This window comes from Buteo buteo, chromosome 2 (genome assembly GCF_964188355.1).
Source record: "Buteo buteo chromosome 2, bButBut1.hap1.1, whole genome shotgun sequence".
In the NCBI taxonomy this organism is placed as follows: domain Eukaryota; kingdom Metazoa; phylum Chordata; class Aves; order Accipitriformes; family Accipitridae; genus Buteo; species Buteo buteo.
In genome coordinates, this window is record NC_134172.1 from 41729937 (window position 1) to 41748011 (window position 18075).

The 18075-nt window shown below is 38.4% G+C and overlaps 1 protein-coding gene across 8 annotated transcripts in view; it reads left to right on the forward strand.

Moving 5' to 3' along the window:
• Window positions 1–18075, forward strand: part of KAT2B (lysine acetyltransferase 2B) — a 45616-nt gene that overhangs the window by 25037 nt on the left and 2504 nt on the right. The window contains exons 9-17 of one of the 8 annotated variants that reach the window (XR_012653695.1): window positions 1743–1879; window positions 3279–3487; window positions 6244–6370; window positions 9553–9663; window positions 11234–11377; window positions 14231–14345; window positions 15102–15138; window positions 15472–15531; window positions 15629–15713. Coding sequence is in view for 7 of the 8 variants with exons in the window: in XM_075052049.1 (XP_074908150.1) it covers window positions 1743–1879; window positions 3279–3487; window positions 6244–6370; window positions 9553–9663; window positions 11234–11377; window positions 14231–14345; window positions 15102–15138; window positions 15468–15531; window positions 15629–15713 (1029 nt within the window). In the remaining variant the exon portion in view is untranslated. Of the gene's footprint in view, window positions 1–1742; window positions 1880–3278; window positions 3488–6243; window positions 6371–9552; window positions 9664–11233; window positions 11378–14230; window positions 14346–15067; window positions 15139–15467; window positions 15532–15602; window positions 15714–18075 lie in introns of those variants that run through there. The other 7 variants (XM_075052066.1, XM_075052093.1, XM_075052049.1 and 4 more) reach the window with 7 other exon arrangements.

The window sequence follows — 18075 nt, forward strand, 5'->3', positions numbered from 1 at the left end:
CTCTAGGAAGTAGAAAAAGCTAAATGAATTCTTAGCCTCGGTGTTTGCTACAGAGGAACTTAAGGTGGCTCCTAAACGGCAGCTTTCTGTGAGGGACAAGTTGGGAAATGGTCTTAAAAGTGGGAATGAGTAGAAGACTTTTTTGTTACAGATCAGCAAAATTAGTAGTAAGTAGTCACTAGAAAAATTATATTTTTTTGAGAGTTTGAAACTAATTATTAAGTTGTGCATCTGAGCTGTCATTGGAATTGCTCTTGGAACTACAGAGTTGAAACACCACAGATGCAAAACTAGTTTTTAAAGGGGTTTGAAGAGAATTCAGGAAACTGTCAATTTTAAGTCTCCTATTTCAGACAATTAGAAGAAAAAATAATAAACTGATTAAAAATGGAATGAATAAATGTGTGAGTAATCTGATGTGTGGATATTTAGTGTGCCTTTTGTGGAACTCATGACTTGTACATATCTGTGAAGGAACTGCTGAGCATTTGGGAAGGGTTTTGTGTACCTGGATTTCCAGAAAGCTTTTGACAAATTGCTTCAAAAAATTCTGTTTTAAAACAAGAAAATAATCCCTTGGAAAAGAAGAAGGAAGGTCCATTCACATATGAATAACTGTTTAAAAAGTAAGAAATAAAGAATAGGAATAAAAGTTTCCACAGTGAAGGGAGGTTAACAATAAAATTATGTTTTTAAGAAAACAATTGTACTGCTTGAAAGGCTGAAAAGGGGAATGAACAGTTTGATCCTTATGTATTTAGAGCGCTGTAACTGTGGGAAAACAATCTGTGCCACGTGTGTAAAATAGTGGGCATAGTGGGTCCTAAACTACCTGTTTGTTTCAGGAAAAAAAAAAGATCTTAAAGCTATTGTGGATTTTCCTTAGGGGGAAAAAAATCAAAATCAACTCAAACAAAACCAAACTAACTTATGTCACTGCTAAGTGCTGATCACAAGGCACAATTCTGCATCCTGTCTCTGACCTTTAGCAGATCTTTAGGGAAAAAATACAGAAACAATTTGACCGTGGAGTGATATTCCTGTTTGTATGCTTTCCTAGTATTTAGCAATTTGCTGCTTGGATAAATCCTGAGCTAGAAGCTGGCTCTATCAGTATTATTGTACCTCTACTAGTCCTTGGTGGACTTTTCTTTCATGAATTTAAATAATTCCTTTTGCTATATTACATGTTGGTCTACAGTGAGTAGGGCAGTTAATAATTAACATGGTATATTTTGATTTGGAAACTTTATGTGGCTTTTCTAAGTCAAATATGTATGATGTGTCAGACTGTACGTGCCACTTGGTTTACAAAAAAGGGTGAAAGAAATCTATAATGGATACTTAATTCCAGTGAATCCCAAAAGGGGATTTCATGTTATCCAAAAGTATGCGCTATAATTTGTGTTTTGAGCACTGACCTTCCAAGACAGCAGCACAGAGGTTCACTGCAGAGGATGCTGAAGGAAAAAGAAAAGCAAATAGTTTCACTGTGAATTTACAGAGGTATAGGAGAAGGAGAGGTATATTTGTCCTTCCAGCACAAAGACAAAATTGCAGCAGTAATAAGTATTGTTCGGATTGCACTTCTTTCTCTTTCTCCCTTTCTATAGGGATTAAAAAAAAAAAAAAAGTCCCCAAACTTGGCATACAAATTAAAGAATATAACAGAAGTGCTAGACTTCATGGTGTTAGTCTCTGACAGTTTGGTTGTTCTAATTTGTTCTGGTTTTGTTTTATAGGGGAGAAGAGAAAAAATAATGAACCTTATTCTCTGGAGGATTCAAAAAGACCAAGGGTTGTAGGAGATATTCCTATTGAATTAATCAATGAAGTAATGTCAACAATTACAGATCCTGCAGCAATGCTTGGGCCAGAGGTGAGAAATATATGTAGACCTGGTCTGCTTGCAAACGGTCTGTTTTCAATAAATGTTCCACATGGATAGAGTATGATAAGCTACGAGTCCACAAAACTTACCATGCTGTCAGTAAAAAAAATAGAGACTTTCAAAGAGTATGATTAGGTGAGCAAAAAATATTGATGAAATGCATCATTAACATGAAAAATAGATCTAATTTTTTTTTTTAACACATTGCGTACTGTTTGCAAAGAGACTTGGAAACTAGTGATAGTAAAAATGTAGATCCCAGGTTATTTTGCAAGGTACTTTTGTTACAGAACAGTTCCAGAGTATGCTTTTTATTGTTAGTCATAGATGTATCTGATAAGACAAGGTAAATGGGGTTCAAATATTGCAGCGAAATGAACGATCCAAAGTTAAAACCTCTGCCTAGTGCAGAAGGGCTGATCTAAACAGTTATTTGCTCTGTCTTCCACAGTTGCTCTTTTTTCTGCTGGAAGAGAAAAACAAACAGAATTGCAGAATTGTGCCATGTACAGAATTGCACACTTTTTTTTTTTTTTGGCTGGCTTTTCCTCCTTCTGTTCCCTTCGCCAGGCTATGTTTTGCCAGCAGCTCTTGTTTGCCAAGGTTTAGCTAGAGACTGCTGAAGATTTGGAACCACCTACATTTCTTACTCAAACTATATACTGTGACTGATGTCTCTGCATATTACAAATGCTGTGCCCGTCTGGCTGTTGGGGCTGGCAGTGACTAGAAACCCAGCAGCCAAACTTTGCTCTAAAAAGTAAACAGTACATGCATGCAGAGATGTTTTGGTGTTGTGAAATGATCTTGAACAAAAGTGAAATAAATTGTCTGTATTGATTTCATCTCCATTCAAATATATGGATGCCATTGCTAGAGGTGTAACAGCAAAATCAGTAGAAATTAAAATGTTCTTTTTAGGCTGTTAGGATAGCGGCGTAGCTGGTGGAAGGCACTAGTAAAATGAAAAAATATGACTTTGCTTGCACTGCCATTAAAATATGTGATTTGCAGTATGCGTAGGTGAATCCACTACTTTTGTCCAAGCTGGCTAGACTAAGGAAAATACGAAGATTTAGTGGCATAGGCTTCAGCTGGATGAGTGCTGCCCCCCCGAGAGATGTTGGAACTTGTTGAGTCATAACCACCACTGTTGTTACCTAATCTTTAGCAAAAGAAGTTTGAATAAGCCTTTGTACGCTGTAGTGTAGACTTCTATCCAGCTTATTTGACAGTGTCACTTCTGCTAAAAAAAAAATAAAAATAATCGTTGCTGGCTCTATTTTTGAAAAAAGAGAGGGTTTCACTTGTTTGTTACTTAAGGCTGCTCCATCAGAGGATGTGAAATCTCCAGAATGTTGTTTTATTCCTTTTTTGTGCGGCACAGACCAACTTCCTCTCGGCGCACTCGGCGCGGGACGAGGCAGCGCGGCTGGAGGAGCGCAGGGGGGTGATCGAATTCCACGTGGTCGGCAACTCCCTGAACCAGAAGCCCAACAAGAAGATCATGATGTGGCTGGTCGGTTTGCAGAACGTGTTCTCCCACCAGCTTCCTCGAATGCCGAAGGAGTACATCACGCGCTTGGTCTTTGACCCGTGAGTGCTGCTGGAGAGGGGTTTGGCGGGTGCGACCGGGCAAGCCCGGCGCTGGTTGCCGGCGGTGGTGTAAGGAAGAGGCCAGCCCAGGTGGCCTGGAGGGCAGCTCTGACCGTGCTACTCTTTTCCCATCTTTTCAAGCCCCCCCCAGCTGTAAATCCTGGCCAGCCTAAGTGGATTGTACCTAAATACCATCTCGGTGGCTGTGTTAATGACCAGCGGCTTCTTGTTGTGGGACGTGGGCCTGCAGGGAAGGCTCCTACCTATCTTGTACTTTCGAATGTTAGAACTGAAAGTCAGAAAGTAATTGTGGTGCTTATTAGTGGTTTCCAGGCCCATACCAACCTGCAGGCTGCTCCATCCTCTGTGGAGATCATGAACCAAATAGCAGCAGAGACTGAAGTTTTTCAATGAGAACTTGTGGGATTTATGAAGAAAGCAGCATTTAAGTCGGTGTGGGAGAAATCACTACCCACCCAAGCACATTGCTTTTCCTCTGTCAGTGCAGGTTTCCTTGTTTTATCAGTGCAAGTCTTGCTTTGGGTGCAAAGCAGCCATCACAGGCACTTGAAAGGAGCGTAGCAGCGTGCGCAGGCTGCACATGGTCCTCCACCTAACCTAGTGTCCTGGCTGAATTGAGCCTCAGCTGCTCAAGCAGAAAGGGAGGTTCTCCTCAGAAGTGTCGGCTTTTCCACCATTGTGTTCCCGGCAGAGCCTGCTTCCTCTCGACCAGTATGTTCTCCCAAAGCTTGTGCCTCTGAATGATCCATGCCCAAGAATAGCCTAGGGGTCCCCTGTACTAACCACAGCACTTCACAGTGGAGGATGCCTATGGGCTCATTGCTGTTCGTCGGCAGAGACCTCAAGGAGCTTCGATTGAGCTGACTGCAGCCAACTGCCCAGCGTGGTTCGTGGAAGAGCCTTCCTCCACCACTGGTGATGTCAGCCTCTGTCTTTGTGCCCAGTATTGTAGCTGCAGCAGTTATGAAAACAATTCTGGAACCATTTCCTCTGCTTTTAGGCTCACTAGCATTCCCCTCGGCAATGCTCTCGGTGCCAGCAACCACAGCTGCTGTTGGGTCCGTGCGGTTCCTGACGCACAAACAGCCTGCTGCTGGGGACTGTTGGACAGGACTTAGGTGTCCAGGCACAGGAGACTGATGTTGGGGCCTTCTCCTGCATTCTTCAGAGGTGAACAGCACTGTTGTCTTGAGGGCCAGCACCAGTCCAGACTCTTTCACCTCTCCTATGTTGGTGTAAGCACTGCTTGGTTGGGAGAGAGAAGCAGCACTGGGATCTTGTCTGAATTTAGCAGCACTGTGATCTCAAGCAGAGGCTACTGGTTAAGAAGCCAGGTTCCCTCATAACCAAACATCAAAGCAAAATTTTGAAGTAGTGATGCTGAGCCATGGCCTTCTCCCATATTTCTCAAGGTCCTCCCTTATTGGGAAAGACTCTTCTAGTAGGCTGAGAGGAACTGCTGGTAGTTTAAGTGCTCTTCGGTATAGATATCTTGTCTGGAGAGTGGTCTGTGCTTGAGAAAGAGGTATGGATATTGCTACAGCAAGAAAATGCTCTCCTTTATGTGCCTGTGGCAAACAGTTGATCCAAAGGAGGTGGAACATGTCATCTGGACAGCTCAGAGAACCCCAGCATCTGCCATGAATCTCCGGGACACACAGTGGGGACCTCGGCTGAGTAGTGGCTACACACAAACCTACATCAAGTAGGAGATGCTGGAGTCCAGTTCACTTCCCAAATTTCTTGCAGGTGTTCCCTTACTTATTATCGTCTTTGGTGTTCTTATTTCTGAAATGGCCATCCTTACTGAATCTTGTTGCTTAAACAACTCAAACATGAAGAAACAAAATTAAAAGCTCAAGCTACTACATTGCTGCTGTCATTCCACAAATAAAAAGCACCAAAATGAGTAAAAGAAAAATAAGAATATATAAAATGTATAAAATCTCCTTCAACAGTAGCACATAAAATATAACTACTCTGCAGACTACCTTTTTTTGGAAGGGGCTCACTTTCAGCACCAACTCCCCCCCCTAAAAGATATCTTCTGTAAATTTACTGTATTATTTATACAATTCATGTGATACTATATATTGAATAATCTAGAGAACAGGTGCAGTGTAAATCTTTACAGACCTTGAGGATGACACTGAAATTCTTAATCCTTAACACAAGAGTTCAGGTTGCACCCTTGTAATATCTTTCCCGGCAGTCAATGTAAATGCAACAGAAATGGATATTTATTCTGGTCTTCATTCCACTAAATATGAAATATCATTTCTTGCTTCATCAGCTGCATCTAAAACTGATACCCTAGCTTTATAGAGTGCATGCAAGGAAACAGGAATCCCTTAGAAAGGACTTACTGTCCTGTAACTCCATTAATTTCTAATTTAGTCAGGGTAAAATCATCCTGAGAACTGTGCAATGGCATAACTGTCAGCAGTAGAATCAATGAAAGCAATACAGCTTTTTATTTATTTGGCATTACCATAGTATCTAGGAGTACTTGGCAAGGCCAGGACCTTGCTGCATGAATGATGAATTTTATGGTAAATTCAAAGCATGATGTTAAAATAGCAACTCTTCTGTAGATACAAGCAGCTAACTTAACAGAGGCATATACAATTGCATTAGCATCATGGAAAGAAGTGAATCAAGTTTCTGAAAAAGGGTATTGGCACATTATATACTATGTACATGAATTAAAATGACTGTTATTTTTGTCTACTCAGGAAACACAAGACCCTTGCATTAATAAAAGATGGTCGTGTTATTGGTGGTATCTGCTTCCGGATGTTCCCCTCTCAGGGATTTACGGAGATTGTTTTCTGTGCTGTGACTTCCAATGAGCAAGTCAAGGTAAAAATAAGTCTCTACTAGTGTTCATTAAATATATTTGAGTCCCCACCACTGCATATGCTCCTAATCTTATTAGTCACGTTGAATATGTTGCAGAGTTGCTGAACAGAGTTTGAAAGATACAGTGATTCAGAATATACTACACAAAAGCTCATGTGCAGATTTAGAATCTTCAGCATACTAGTAGGATTAATAACAACAACAATAATAATAATACTAAATCTTCCTCAACACAAAAATAGGGGTCAGCTGTCTCCCATTCTTGGACTATTCACTCCTCTGAAATAAGTATTGCTTGTGTGTGACAGTAATTTGTGTTCAATCACATTCTGATGATACATGATTTGAATGAAAATGAGGTATGTCCAAAATTTAGGTTTAGTTTTGCATCTCAAAATAAGCACACGCGCTGTTCTATAAGGTCTTTTTTGTTCTATAAGGTCTTTCATTTCACAAAATGTTCTCAGAGTGTTGAGAATTAGCTGCTATGTTGAGAGAGCGTGGAGCCCTATGAACACAGGAAATTCCTCCTGCTTTCCCAGGGGCTACAGGTGTTGATCTATGAATGCTCGATTCAGGATTTTGCCGTTAGATGGTGCTATAGCTTTATGTTTTTCAGTTGAAACTGTTAAGAGCAGAGATGTGGATTAATTTAGAGTTTGTAGCAGTTAAACATGCAGAAATTGTGTGCCCTGCTTTGAAGGGAAGAGCTCTGAGTGTGGAAGGGTAACACAGTGGGGTTGAAAGCCTGTGACAGTTTTTAGTACTTGGGTTATATTTGATTATATTCAACTCTGGTGTTAGAGAGCATGTCATACAGAGAGGCCTATAAAGAGGCCTGTCATAAAAGTATCCAAGTGTTTTAGCAAATTCAAACAATAACAACATGCTTTAGGTACGTCTATCCTAAGTTTGGATAATTTGTAAAAGGTGTTTTCATTCTACTAAAACAACCAACGGCACTACACAAGTTAAGCTGCCAAAGGTGTGTTGCAATCCTCTAGGAATAACCTTTCAGAATATAATAGAACAAATAAATCTCACCCCTCAGAGAGTTTGCCTAGGTTGCATATGCACACATAATGCACAATATCTGCTGTTACCCTTTGGGCACCTCGCTGTATGTGAAGATCCATTGACTGTTTCTGAAAATTGGCCTTCCCCCATTCCTGTATGAGTAAGGTGACTCCTACCAGCAGGTAACTGAGAAAAACTGAATGTTCACACATGGGTGAGCTGCCTACTCTTGGGAAAAATAAATTCCTATTTTAATTCAATTTGAGGCTGGAGTAAGAAATATGGGTACTGTTTTCATTTATATGTGATATTTAAAAGTTGGATTGGTTTTGAGGTAGTTTGATCCCATGTTACAAAATTAGTTTAAATTTTACTGCACACAGCTTAGTTTCTTTTTAGGATTGCTAGACTTCGGCAAGTTTTTGTGAGAACAAATAAATCCTGTGAAGATTATAAAAATAATAAGTCAGCAGAAAATGTTTGAAGTAATTGTCATCATAATTGCTGGAATTTCTCTGAGACACAAAGTTGACATTTTTTGTCAGAGATTAGATGCTTTAGAATTACTGGAATGAATTGCAGTGTTTCAGGTGTAAATAAAATGTTGGCCTCTCATACGCTGTTCCTTTCACCCTGCTGGTGAGAAGGGAAGTGAGGAGCTTGGCTAGCTCATGTACTGCTATCTTGCATTTAAGGAAAATATTTTTTATTAAAAATTTTCATTCAGAGTTTTTGTCCTCTCCAAAGAATTTGAGAACTCAAATTTGTAATTAGAAAGTCTCTTCATTATCTTGAGCACTTCTGAGTTCTAAGAAATGCTGTACCACTTAACATGTTGTCAGTTGTCAAACCACTTCTTTGTATTTGATGCCATGCATGATGTGTGCCACTTTAACAAGTGAGCATATGGCTTTAACAGCTTCCTCAGATTCAGTGGTACTTACTTCAACGCGTATGAGGTCTTAATTTCGAATATGAGGTCTGAATACCAGATGCTCCAAACACTAGCTGGAAAGGAAGGATTCATGCAAAAATTTTGTACCTAGATTTGTAGGATTTTAAAGAAAATGTGTCACTATTAAATTTTTTGTACTGAGCTTCAGCACTTATCTAACTTGCTTTTAACTGGGTATTTCCATGTTTGGGGCTATTAAATTGTGAATTAAACCAGAAGTATATATTTTCTAATTCATTTTTCTAGCTTATGTACATAAGTGAAAATTTCCCCAGTTTTCAACAACAGAGTACCCAAGACAATTCCATGTATATTTCTGTAAGTGTCCAGTTAGTCTCCATGATGTTAAAATTGGAACATATGCAGGAACAACACATTATTATGGGCTTTCCTGTCCATTTTACATTTCTTCATCTCACAGTGGAAGGGGAAGGCTATAGCTTACTTGGAAATGTGAATAAATGGAACCTTTTGTTTACTTTGGGGTTGAATGAAAATGGAAATTATTCTTCTGTGCAGTCAGAAGGCATAGCTATTTATCTGATTGTGGACTCAAAAATTCTCTGCTGCTTATAATGGTAAAAACTGTTTCACTATTCCCTTTTATGCCCTATGATAAGTTCAGTTTATAAAACCTTTGAGGCAGAGGCTTTTTCTGCTGCAGGTGCACAGAACACAGTAAAACAGAGATCTCGTCTCAGAATGGGCTCTTCTAGAAGGAGTCATTTCGGTATTCTGACTGCTTTGTAGTTTTGAAGTGATATGGCTAAGAAAGGTTGCCCTATTATTACAATATATGTAGTTCTGTTATGGGTGAAATATGTGACTATTAATAGTTGGTATCTAACTTAAAAGGAAAAAAAATGATGTGTGCACCTTGAATTACAGCTTCCAGGACAATGTACCTCTTTAGAGCTACCCCTAGAGAGAGTCTAGTTTTTGGTCTCTTTTAGATTAAAAGTGAATCAGACACTAGAAGCTGTGATATTTTGTGTTCCCTGTTGGGTCACAAAGATACCCTTACAAGGCTGAAAACAGTTTGATCTTGAGTACGCCTCACCATGTTAGTTACGGGAAACTCTTTAAAACAGGATCTAGAGGAAAGACTGCATTTTGAAAAACAGTCTCTAAGATCCTTCGGTCCACAGTTTCTCATATGTGCAGTCCCCAAAGGCTTTGTAACGGCTTTTTCCTCATATGTTTCACACAGGGCTATGGGACTCACCTAATGAACCATCTGAAGGAATACCACATCAAACACAACATTCTCAACTTTCTCACGTATGCAGATGAATATGCTATCGGCTACTTCAAAAAACAAGTAAGTCAATGTAAGAAATTACTTGGTTCAAGAAGTTAACATCTAGCAGTGTTGTACTAAACAACTAGACGTGACAAAGTAGTCAGAGAAAATGCATAGTGCAATTTTATGTGTATATTTTTTATTTACAAAATGTGCTCTGTGTTCATCTTCTGTAATGATATTGGCTTATAACGCGTTTTACTTTGATGGAATCATCTGAATATAGGTGTACAGTATAGCCTATAATTTGCCAAGTCTAAAAACCAGTCAAATATGGGTTGGCTGCTTCTGTATTCATTCAGTTCCTTCACTGATTCTATAAGAAGTGTAAGGAAGAACCTGTGGCAGACTAGAATTTACCTGACCAGCTCCTCCTGATTTGAAGCATGAGGTTCAAGTTCAGGAAGGATTGCAATGTTTAATCTGTCAAATAGATTTGATAGATTAAACAGGTGTCAACTGTCTGGTCAGACGACAGAGCGATGATGCAGTCAGACTGTTCTTGGAGATGTACAGCAATAGGACTAGAGGCAATGGACACAAGTTGGATCATGGAAAATTGCAACTAGTAAGAAGGAATTTTTTTTTTTTCCTTCCAGTCCTAAGGGTGGTGAAACACTGGAAAATGTTGCCCAGAGAGGTTGTGGAATCTCTGTCCTTGGCAGTCTTCAAGACTGGATGTGGCCTTGAGCAACCAGATCTGATGAGACCTGCTCTGAGCAGGGATGGGGCTAGATGCTACTTAAGTCCCTTCCAACCTCAGCTGTTCTGTGGCTCAGTATATAAAACTGATACAATTTGCTCTCACACATTCACAATTAATAAAAGCTGGGCTTGTGATACAGCTTTCAGATCTGTGCAGACCAACCCTTTTCACCTTTAAAATGTCCCTTCCCCAATTTGAAGATGCTCAGTCTCCATGTGAGTCTGAAGCCTTTGATGGTAAATTGTGAGGCAGAAGTCCTGGTTGGGTTCCTGATTTTTACTGAGTTTTCATAGATACCACTGTAACGAAGAATAAAATGCAGCCAGATTGAGAGTCCTACACTGCTTTTTATTGTCTTGGTTAATTCTTTTGTGGGTTTGTTTTTCAATTAACTTTTGAACTGTATGAAGACTGTAGTATAACTTTGGAACTTTTAATAGCATTTGTTATCTTATTTTTTCACTTCAAATACAAAAGTAAAAGACAAAAAAATCATCAATTTTCTGGCTATAAAATTACTGTCATCTCATCAATTTCAACAGCAACTTTCCTTGACTAACTACTGGCATCCTTTAAATATTAAATAGCAAATTTTTTGAAAAATCCAGGAAACTTGTGCACAGTAAAAATCTTTTCCTCCATCTCTTTATCTCCTCCATCTCCCTTCATTTCCTATACATATAAACAACTAACTATTCTTGTATCAAGTGACTCCCATGAGGTGTTTGCAACACTATGAACCATTGTCTGTAACTCTTTCTGTTGTATTGTCTGTATTTTAACATTATGATGAATTTGGTTCTAAACCATCATAGCATTTCAGTTAAAACAAATGTAAAAGGAAAATGGCATCATGACAACTTGAGTTTTTTAATTCTTCAGGGTTTCTCCAAAGATATTAAAGTACCAAAAGCAAAATACGTTGGCTACATCAAGGATTACGAGGGTGCCACATTAATGGGATGTGAATTAAATCCAAGGATCCCCTACACAGAATTTTCTGTCATCATTAAAAAACAAAAAGAGGTAAAGGCTGAAATGAAACACTGAACATTATAATCTATTCAGATGTTTAGAAACAATTCAGTCAGTGCCAGGTTAGCTCTCTTCATTGCTTTGGTGCTTAAAACATCAGAATATATACTTTTATTAGTTAGAATTTTCATTCAAGTTCCAGTGGCATAATTTTTCAGCTGAAGCATTAAATTCTACCTTACTAAATTTAGGATAACAGAAGTGTTGAAAAGTACTGATTTTTTGAGAAGTATTTCATAGCTAAATTTTGTCTTAGATGATAACTAAGCAAAATATTGTTAGAGTGATTTGTTCTGCACCTTTGCTAGGTTTTTGTGTTTTTTTTTTTACCCCCAATGACAGTAGCATTCATTAGAGTGACTTTTGAATGGAGTGTTTGTACTGCATGTCCTGTATTTTATTTGAAAGAAAGAGGATTATTTTTTCTGCCACTGTTTTAATATACAAATCAAGGGTGGGCTGTATTAAATTCCAGGCTGTCCCTCTTTGGAGTTTATGTGGGATGTTCTTTATTTAGTCCGTAATAATATTCCATACAATAAGGCAGTTTATTAGCAAATAATTAAGATGTTTCCATCTTAATGTTTAAATACCTTCCTTGTTTTTTAAAGAAATACAAATTACAAGGATAGTTGTTCTTACAAGTTTGGTCAAATCTCATGACTTTTTATTTTGTTAAAATGCTTCTTCATGGAACAATTCTCTTCCTTCCAATAGAACTATTTGGCCCATGCTTGTAGAAAGAAAGACAATATCTGAGTGCTATACATTTAGTTTACAAGGTTTCTTAACTTCACTCATTGGGAAAGTTCTCATATGTCCATACAACATAGATAATTTTTTCCCCTTCCATTTCTGCTTGGTTGGGTTACTTTTCAGATCCTAGTCTACTGCTGGACACGTCACCTTCCCCTTAGGGATGGGTTGTCGTCAGGGTGGGCCGATAGTGGACGTGTCTCTTGTAGCCTGTTACATCTCAGGCCTGTTTAACTGCAGTAATACACTTCTAGGCCCAAACCATCGACATGTCACTTCCAAAAACTTAAGTTAGTTTTCAAGATTTTGGCTCTGGGACTGCTTTATTAGCATATGTTATTTTGCATTCTTCACTCTCTCATTTGGTGGGATGTCCATATTGTTCCAGAGCACTTGGAGACACTCCACTTGGAGATGAAGTGCCTTGGTCCTCCAGACATCTCATGTCTACCATTATTAGAAATAAAGCTGTTATTATACACTGATCTATACTGTTGTATCTTCTCTGAGAATAAATACATACACCTTTGGAAGTGCATCTTAGGATTGCCTGTTTGACACTCAAAACACAGACCAGGCTTTTTATTCTCCCTGTTCCAAGGAAATTTAGAAATAGCCCTCACAGTCTGCAGCTTTATGAAGAATGTTCGCTTGTCTGTTCAAATCAAAAGCAAGGAAGAGGATAGCTGAACATAAGTAGAGTTTTGAATGTCGACAGAATGGATTACATACTGATTTGGTTTGCTGCTGGTATTGGCCATTACTGGACAACAGAGTTTTCTAGTCCTGTCCTTTTAGAAGAGAAGCTTTTCGTGGGATCTAAGCTTTTATTCAAAGAATTAGAGTATATGCCTATGGCTGCTAAGACCACGTCACCCGACACTGGGTACCAGTCACAGACCACCATTTGTGAGTTTGCACTGTTTGATTTGTAGCTCATTTACAGTCATTCTGAAAAATATGAAAAATCCCTTTGTGCAAAGCTTTGTGACCTGCTGACTTGTGAGTAATCAGTGTTACTGATTGAATAGCTTGTTTTAATCAGGAAGAGCCACTAGTTCCTAAATTGCAAGAAGGGTTTAAGGTGGATTTAACAATTAGTTTGAAAGTATTTTGACGTTACGCTGGAATCTGGCCATGGTGCTCTTGTATACTGTATTTTTCTTAACATTTGTAATCTCTATTGAAAGTCTGATTTTTTTTCTTTTGCTCTTCTTTGAGAGAAAATACTACGTGTGGGAGAGTGAAGGTCCTTAAACATATGTCCATCTTTATTATTTCCAAAGAAAATAGTCTCTCAAACTGTGGTTGTCTGAATGGTTGTGCATTTGTTTACTCCCAGTTATGAAGTAAGCCATTTTGAAAGTGACATATTCAGGACACAAAAAGCTTAGGTAAGAGTCTTAAGTGTGTATCAAAAGCACGAAAGCAAATTACTTAGAATTGAGGTAATGAAATTGCAAAGTAGAACAGAGTGTACCCCAGAACTGGAAAAGACTTTCCTGGCATTTACAAGCAGAGTAGAATTTCGGTTCCAAAGAGTGGCATCATTCTGACTTCCTTGAGAAAAAAATCTTCAATAAGAGTATATCTGACTGATATCTAAGCACTCCTACAGTTATATGGAGACTTTGAAGTGAACAGCTATTTCTAAAATTTTGGAATATGAACGTATAAATGCATTGAAATATGTGCATACAATATGTGCCTTGAAATTTCTGACCAGCTGTGCTGAAGCAGTTCAGAAGCACAGCTATTAGAATTAGAGCCAGTTCCAAAACCTGCTTCCAGGAAATTTCCTTCCCTACCTCTGCTGCCACCGTCCCAGGAGCTGTGCAGCTTGTGATCAATACAGCAAGCAATGACTCCTTTTCTTCCAGATTTGTGCCTAAATGGGCAGCTGAGAGACTTGGTAGCCTCATCTGCAGAATCAGTGTTTGGCCAGGTAGCTCACCCCTCTTAGCAACTTCAGGGGATCTATAAGGACCGTATGATTAGGAAGCAAGAGTGTTTCTGTTCATCACAGTTCTGCATTAATCCTCTGGGTTACTTTCAGCAAATTTTTTTTTCTCTCCTGCTTTATTACAGATCATTAAAAAGCTCATAGAAAGGAAGCAAGCTCAGATACGAAAAGTTTATCCTGGCCTTTCTTGCTTCAAAGATGGAGTACGGCAGATTCCTATAGAAAGCATTCCTGGCATTAGTATGTATCAACCTCTTTTAATGTAGAACAGAAGCAGAACAGCCCAAGAAAGGTCTAAGACTAGAAATACTAATGTAGTTATGCATTTCTTTTTTATTAAAATGTAATTGTTTTTGTCTGCTGATTTGATTTCTGTGAAGATTGTTGTGTTTCCATTACAACTGCTGTCTTTGAGACTTCCCCAAGGCATCCCAGGCTGATCTTCTTTTATGTATGTGTGTAATTTTATTTATACATGATCCCTCTTTGATTTGTATCGCAGTGTAGTCAGCAGTTTCCCTCTGGCACCACTGTTACACACTGCATTCCTGTACAAGGATGAGTTCTGTGCTAAACATGGACTTAGAGGGCAAAACAGAATTAGAATATTTAAGTATCATCTTTTGGGGGATTTTTTTCAACTGTGCTTTTCTGCAATTTATTCTCTGTCCCTAGGGAATCAAATTGGATAACACTGACATCATTATTCCTTACAGAGGTTGCGGTAAAATATGGATTGAATTATTGAAAAAATGTGTGTTTCATGTAGGAATATTTTAGAATCTTTTCAGCAGTCTGGAGGAAGAGGCATGTCAGAAATCGAATGGGTCTGTAGGCTAGATGGTTGTGTGTGTTAGTAGGAGTAGCTTTTATGAAAACAAACCCATTTTACTGCAGCAGTGCTGAAATGGCTTATCTTTTTAGAGTTGCAATAACTCAGTTAATGTTTTGACCTACTGTAGTTCCCATGTAATCTCTCATGTTGTTGGTGTACAGGAGAGACTGGCTGGAAACCAAGTGGAAAAGAAAGAGGGTAAGTAAGTGCTGCACAAAGTAAAATGATGAAGCTGTTTGGAGATTCCTTTGAGTAAAGTCTCTAAATAATGTAATTTGCTATTTCCTTCTATCCAGTGGAAAATAGATAAATAATCTGTAAGGGATGAGTTCTTAAGTGGGTTTGAGGTTTTGGGGGGGGGGAGTAGGGTTGGGGGATGGGGGGGTTGTTTTGTTTTGTTTTGTTTTAATTTTATTTCTTTCATAAAATGCTTGAAACTTTGGAGTTGCATTTAGGTAAGAGGCATGTCATAGGAATGAAGATAAGGGATTCAAGCTAATCTTTTGGTATTCATATTTTCTTTCAAGTAAGGAGCCCAAGGATCCGGATCAACTTTACAGCACATTAAAAACCATCCTGCAGCAGGTGAAGGTGAGTGCTAGTTATAGTTTACCTTCTGTAAAGATTTTTAAATGATTTCCAATATAGAGTTTCCATATTAGATACCTTACTTTTTTCTTTACCAAAGAGCCATCAAAGCGCTTGGCCCTTCATGGAACCTGTGAAGAGAACAGAAGCTCCTGGATATTATGAAGTTATAAGGTTTCCCATGGGTAATGCCATTAACATTTTTTAAGTATAGAGTTTAAAAATCTTGATAGCTGGAGACATGGCAGATAAATTGTAATCTGGTTGTTTTATGTTAAAAGATATATATTACTTGCAGCTGAATAGCTCGCAGCTCTGAAGTGCCAAGAGTATGATGCTGTTATTTGAAATCTATTACTGCTTTGTGACCTTTGTGAAGCATCTATAGTGTATACTAGCGAAATCTTAGTATGCCCCAGAGAGCCCTATCAAGCTTTTTAACGGTGCAGTCAGCTAGAAACTTTTGGACTGAGCAGGTTTGTGTGAGTTGTACAAATATGTTCTTATGTGTGGTAACTGGTCATTGCAGATCCTACTGGTATGTTAAAAAATCTCAAGGCAAACTTTCAGGAACATCTGAGCATTTGAATTGCTTTGAAAAACAGATTTAAGCTTTCCACATCACATAGAGAAAACCTTTTCAAAAGTACCTGGGTTTTCCTATTAAGTCTTAGCAGTTTGCTACAATTTAAGTTTAGGAAAATGCTTCATGCCACTGACTGTAAGATAACTATCTTTATATCTTAGATCTGCCAAAGTTGTCCGAGGTGGTTTGTTTGTTTATTTATTTTTATTTTTAAATCATGCAGGATTACTTGCCAAGGGAAGTACACAACTGCTAGTAACATTTTTCTGTGCTTTTGACTGCTGCATTGTATAATTTCAATGATGATTCAGTGCTGTTCTAAGTAGGTGTTTATTTTGATTTGTATTGCAGCAGATTTAAAACAGAATCCTGCTCCTCCTTCATTGTTTATGCAGTACTCACCTTCATCTTTCTGATTACAGTTTCTGTACCTTTTATGTTATTAGAGAATGAAATACAAGTTCATTGCAAGCTACTATCAATCAGTTTCTCAGAGAATGAAAGTGTTTGTTCATGCTGTTTTGCATAGGCTCCTAGCCTGTGTATACCAATTTGGCTTAATGATTTTTTTATATTCAACTCATCATTTCCAAATAGCAAATACATGTGTACTTTATAAAACAGCAGCCGGCATCCTGTTTCCCTGACACAAATGTATTTTCTAGCAATGAAGAAAAAGAATGTTGACACCCTCCCATGGCAGAGGTTTCCCCGTATGCTTTCCTGAGCAGAGGCTAGATCTAGACGGCTGTTTGATCTGAAGAGTGGTTACAAAGAACTTACTGCCTGGGTTGGCAAGCCCAAAGTAGGAATGTTGTCTGTACTTTCCTTATTCAGATGTATTACACTGGAGGTAGGGGCAGCAGCTCTTGTTTTAAGATTAAACTGAGGTCTTCGGTTTAGTGTTGCTTTGTTTTTTCAGCTAAGGTACCCAGCACAACTAAACCATGTTTTGATTCATGATCAACTTCTGCTTTCTTTCTGCTCTCACTGTCAGTGTGATGATACTGTACAAAAGTCACTCAGACATAATTTCAATTAAAAAGAAACAAACAGCATTGTCTTTTCTTATGCTATCACATACAAGATACATTTGTCATTACATTTGCATACAGACTAAATTGTACAATATTTGAGAGGTATGGCTGTAGATTTTTTTGACTACGTCCTAACGTCAGTTCTCATGTCTAAACACTTTCTTCCCCTGTTTTAAGTGCTCTTTCCCCTGCTTATTTTCAAGAAATACTGTTTGTTTTATTTCCTTTTCATCTGCAACACAAAAGCTCTATGGCTGAGTGACAGATGGAGCCAAACTCTCACTGTAGTTAGAGGAGAACAGGGTTTTTCTCTATTTTACTAAAGTCAAATCTCCCTTAAAAAAACCAAACCAACTAAACAAAAAAAAAAACCCCAAACCAAAACAAAAATACCCACGACTGTATTTTTAAATCTTAAGTTTTAGGGTTTAATTGCTTTGCATTGGAGGTCTTTGGTCTCTGCTTTCCTTGCAGTACTTGTTGGCAGTAAGTCTTCTCTGTTTCAGCTGTTTGTTTCTGTTACGGTTTCACAAAGGTGCTGCTGAAGCCTGGTTCAAGCATTGCTAAAAAAATAGTTGTTAGAGCATCTCAGGTGAGAAAAGCCAAGGCATCCAGCACACCTCCCACTACTTCTATTCTTGTACTCACTCCTAGAACACTTGTAATGTAGACAAAGTTTTCAAATGCCTGGTAAGAATTACTGGGACAGTGACTGTGTGGAGAACACGGATGATTTACATTATTTAATGGATGACTGATTTTAGTATAAAGGAAAGCATTTCTTAAAGAATGTTTTATAAGTAAAGGTTTTGTATGATGCATTGAAAGCAGGAGAGATCTGTTCTCACATGACTCTTAAAAAGGGATACATATAACTGAACTTTGAAGATATTATTAAAATATAAGTAGAGCGTGGAACAAAAT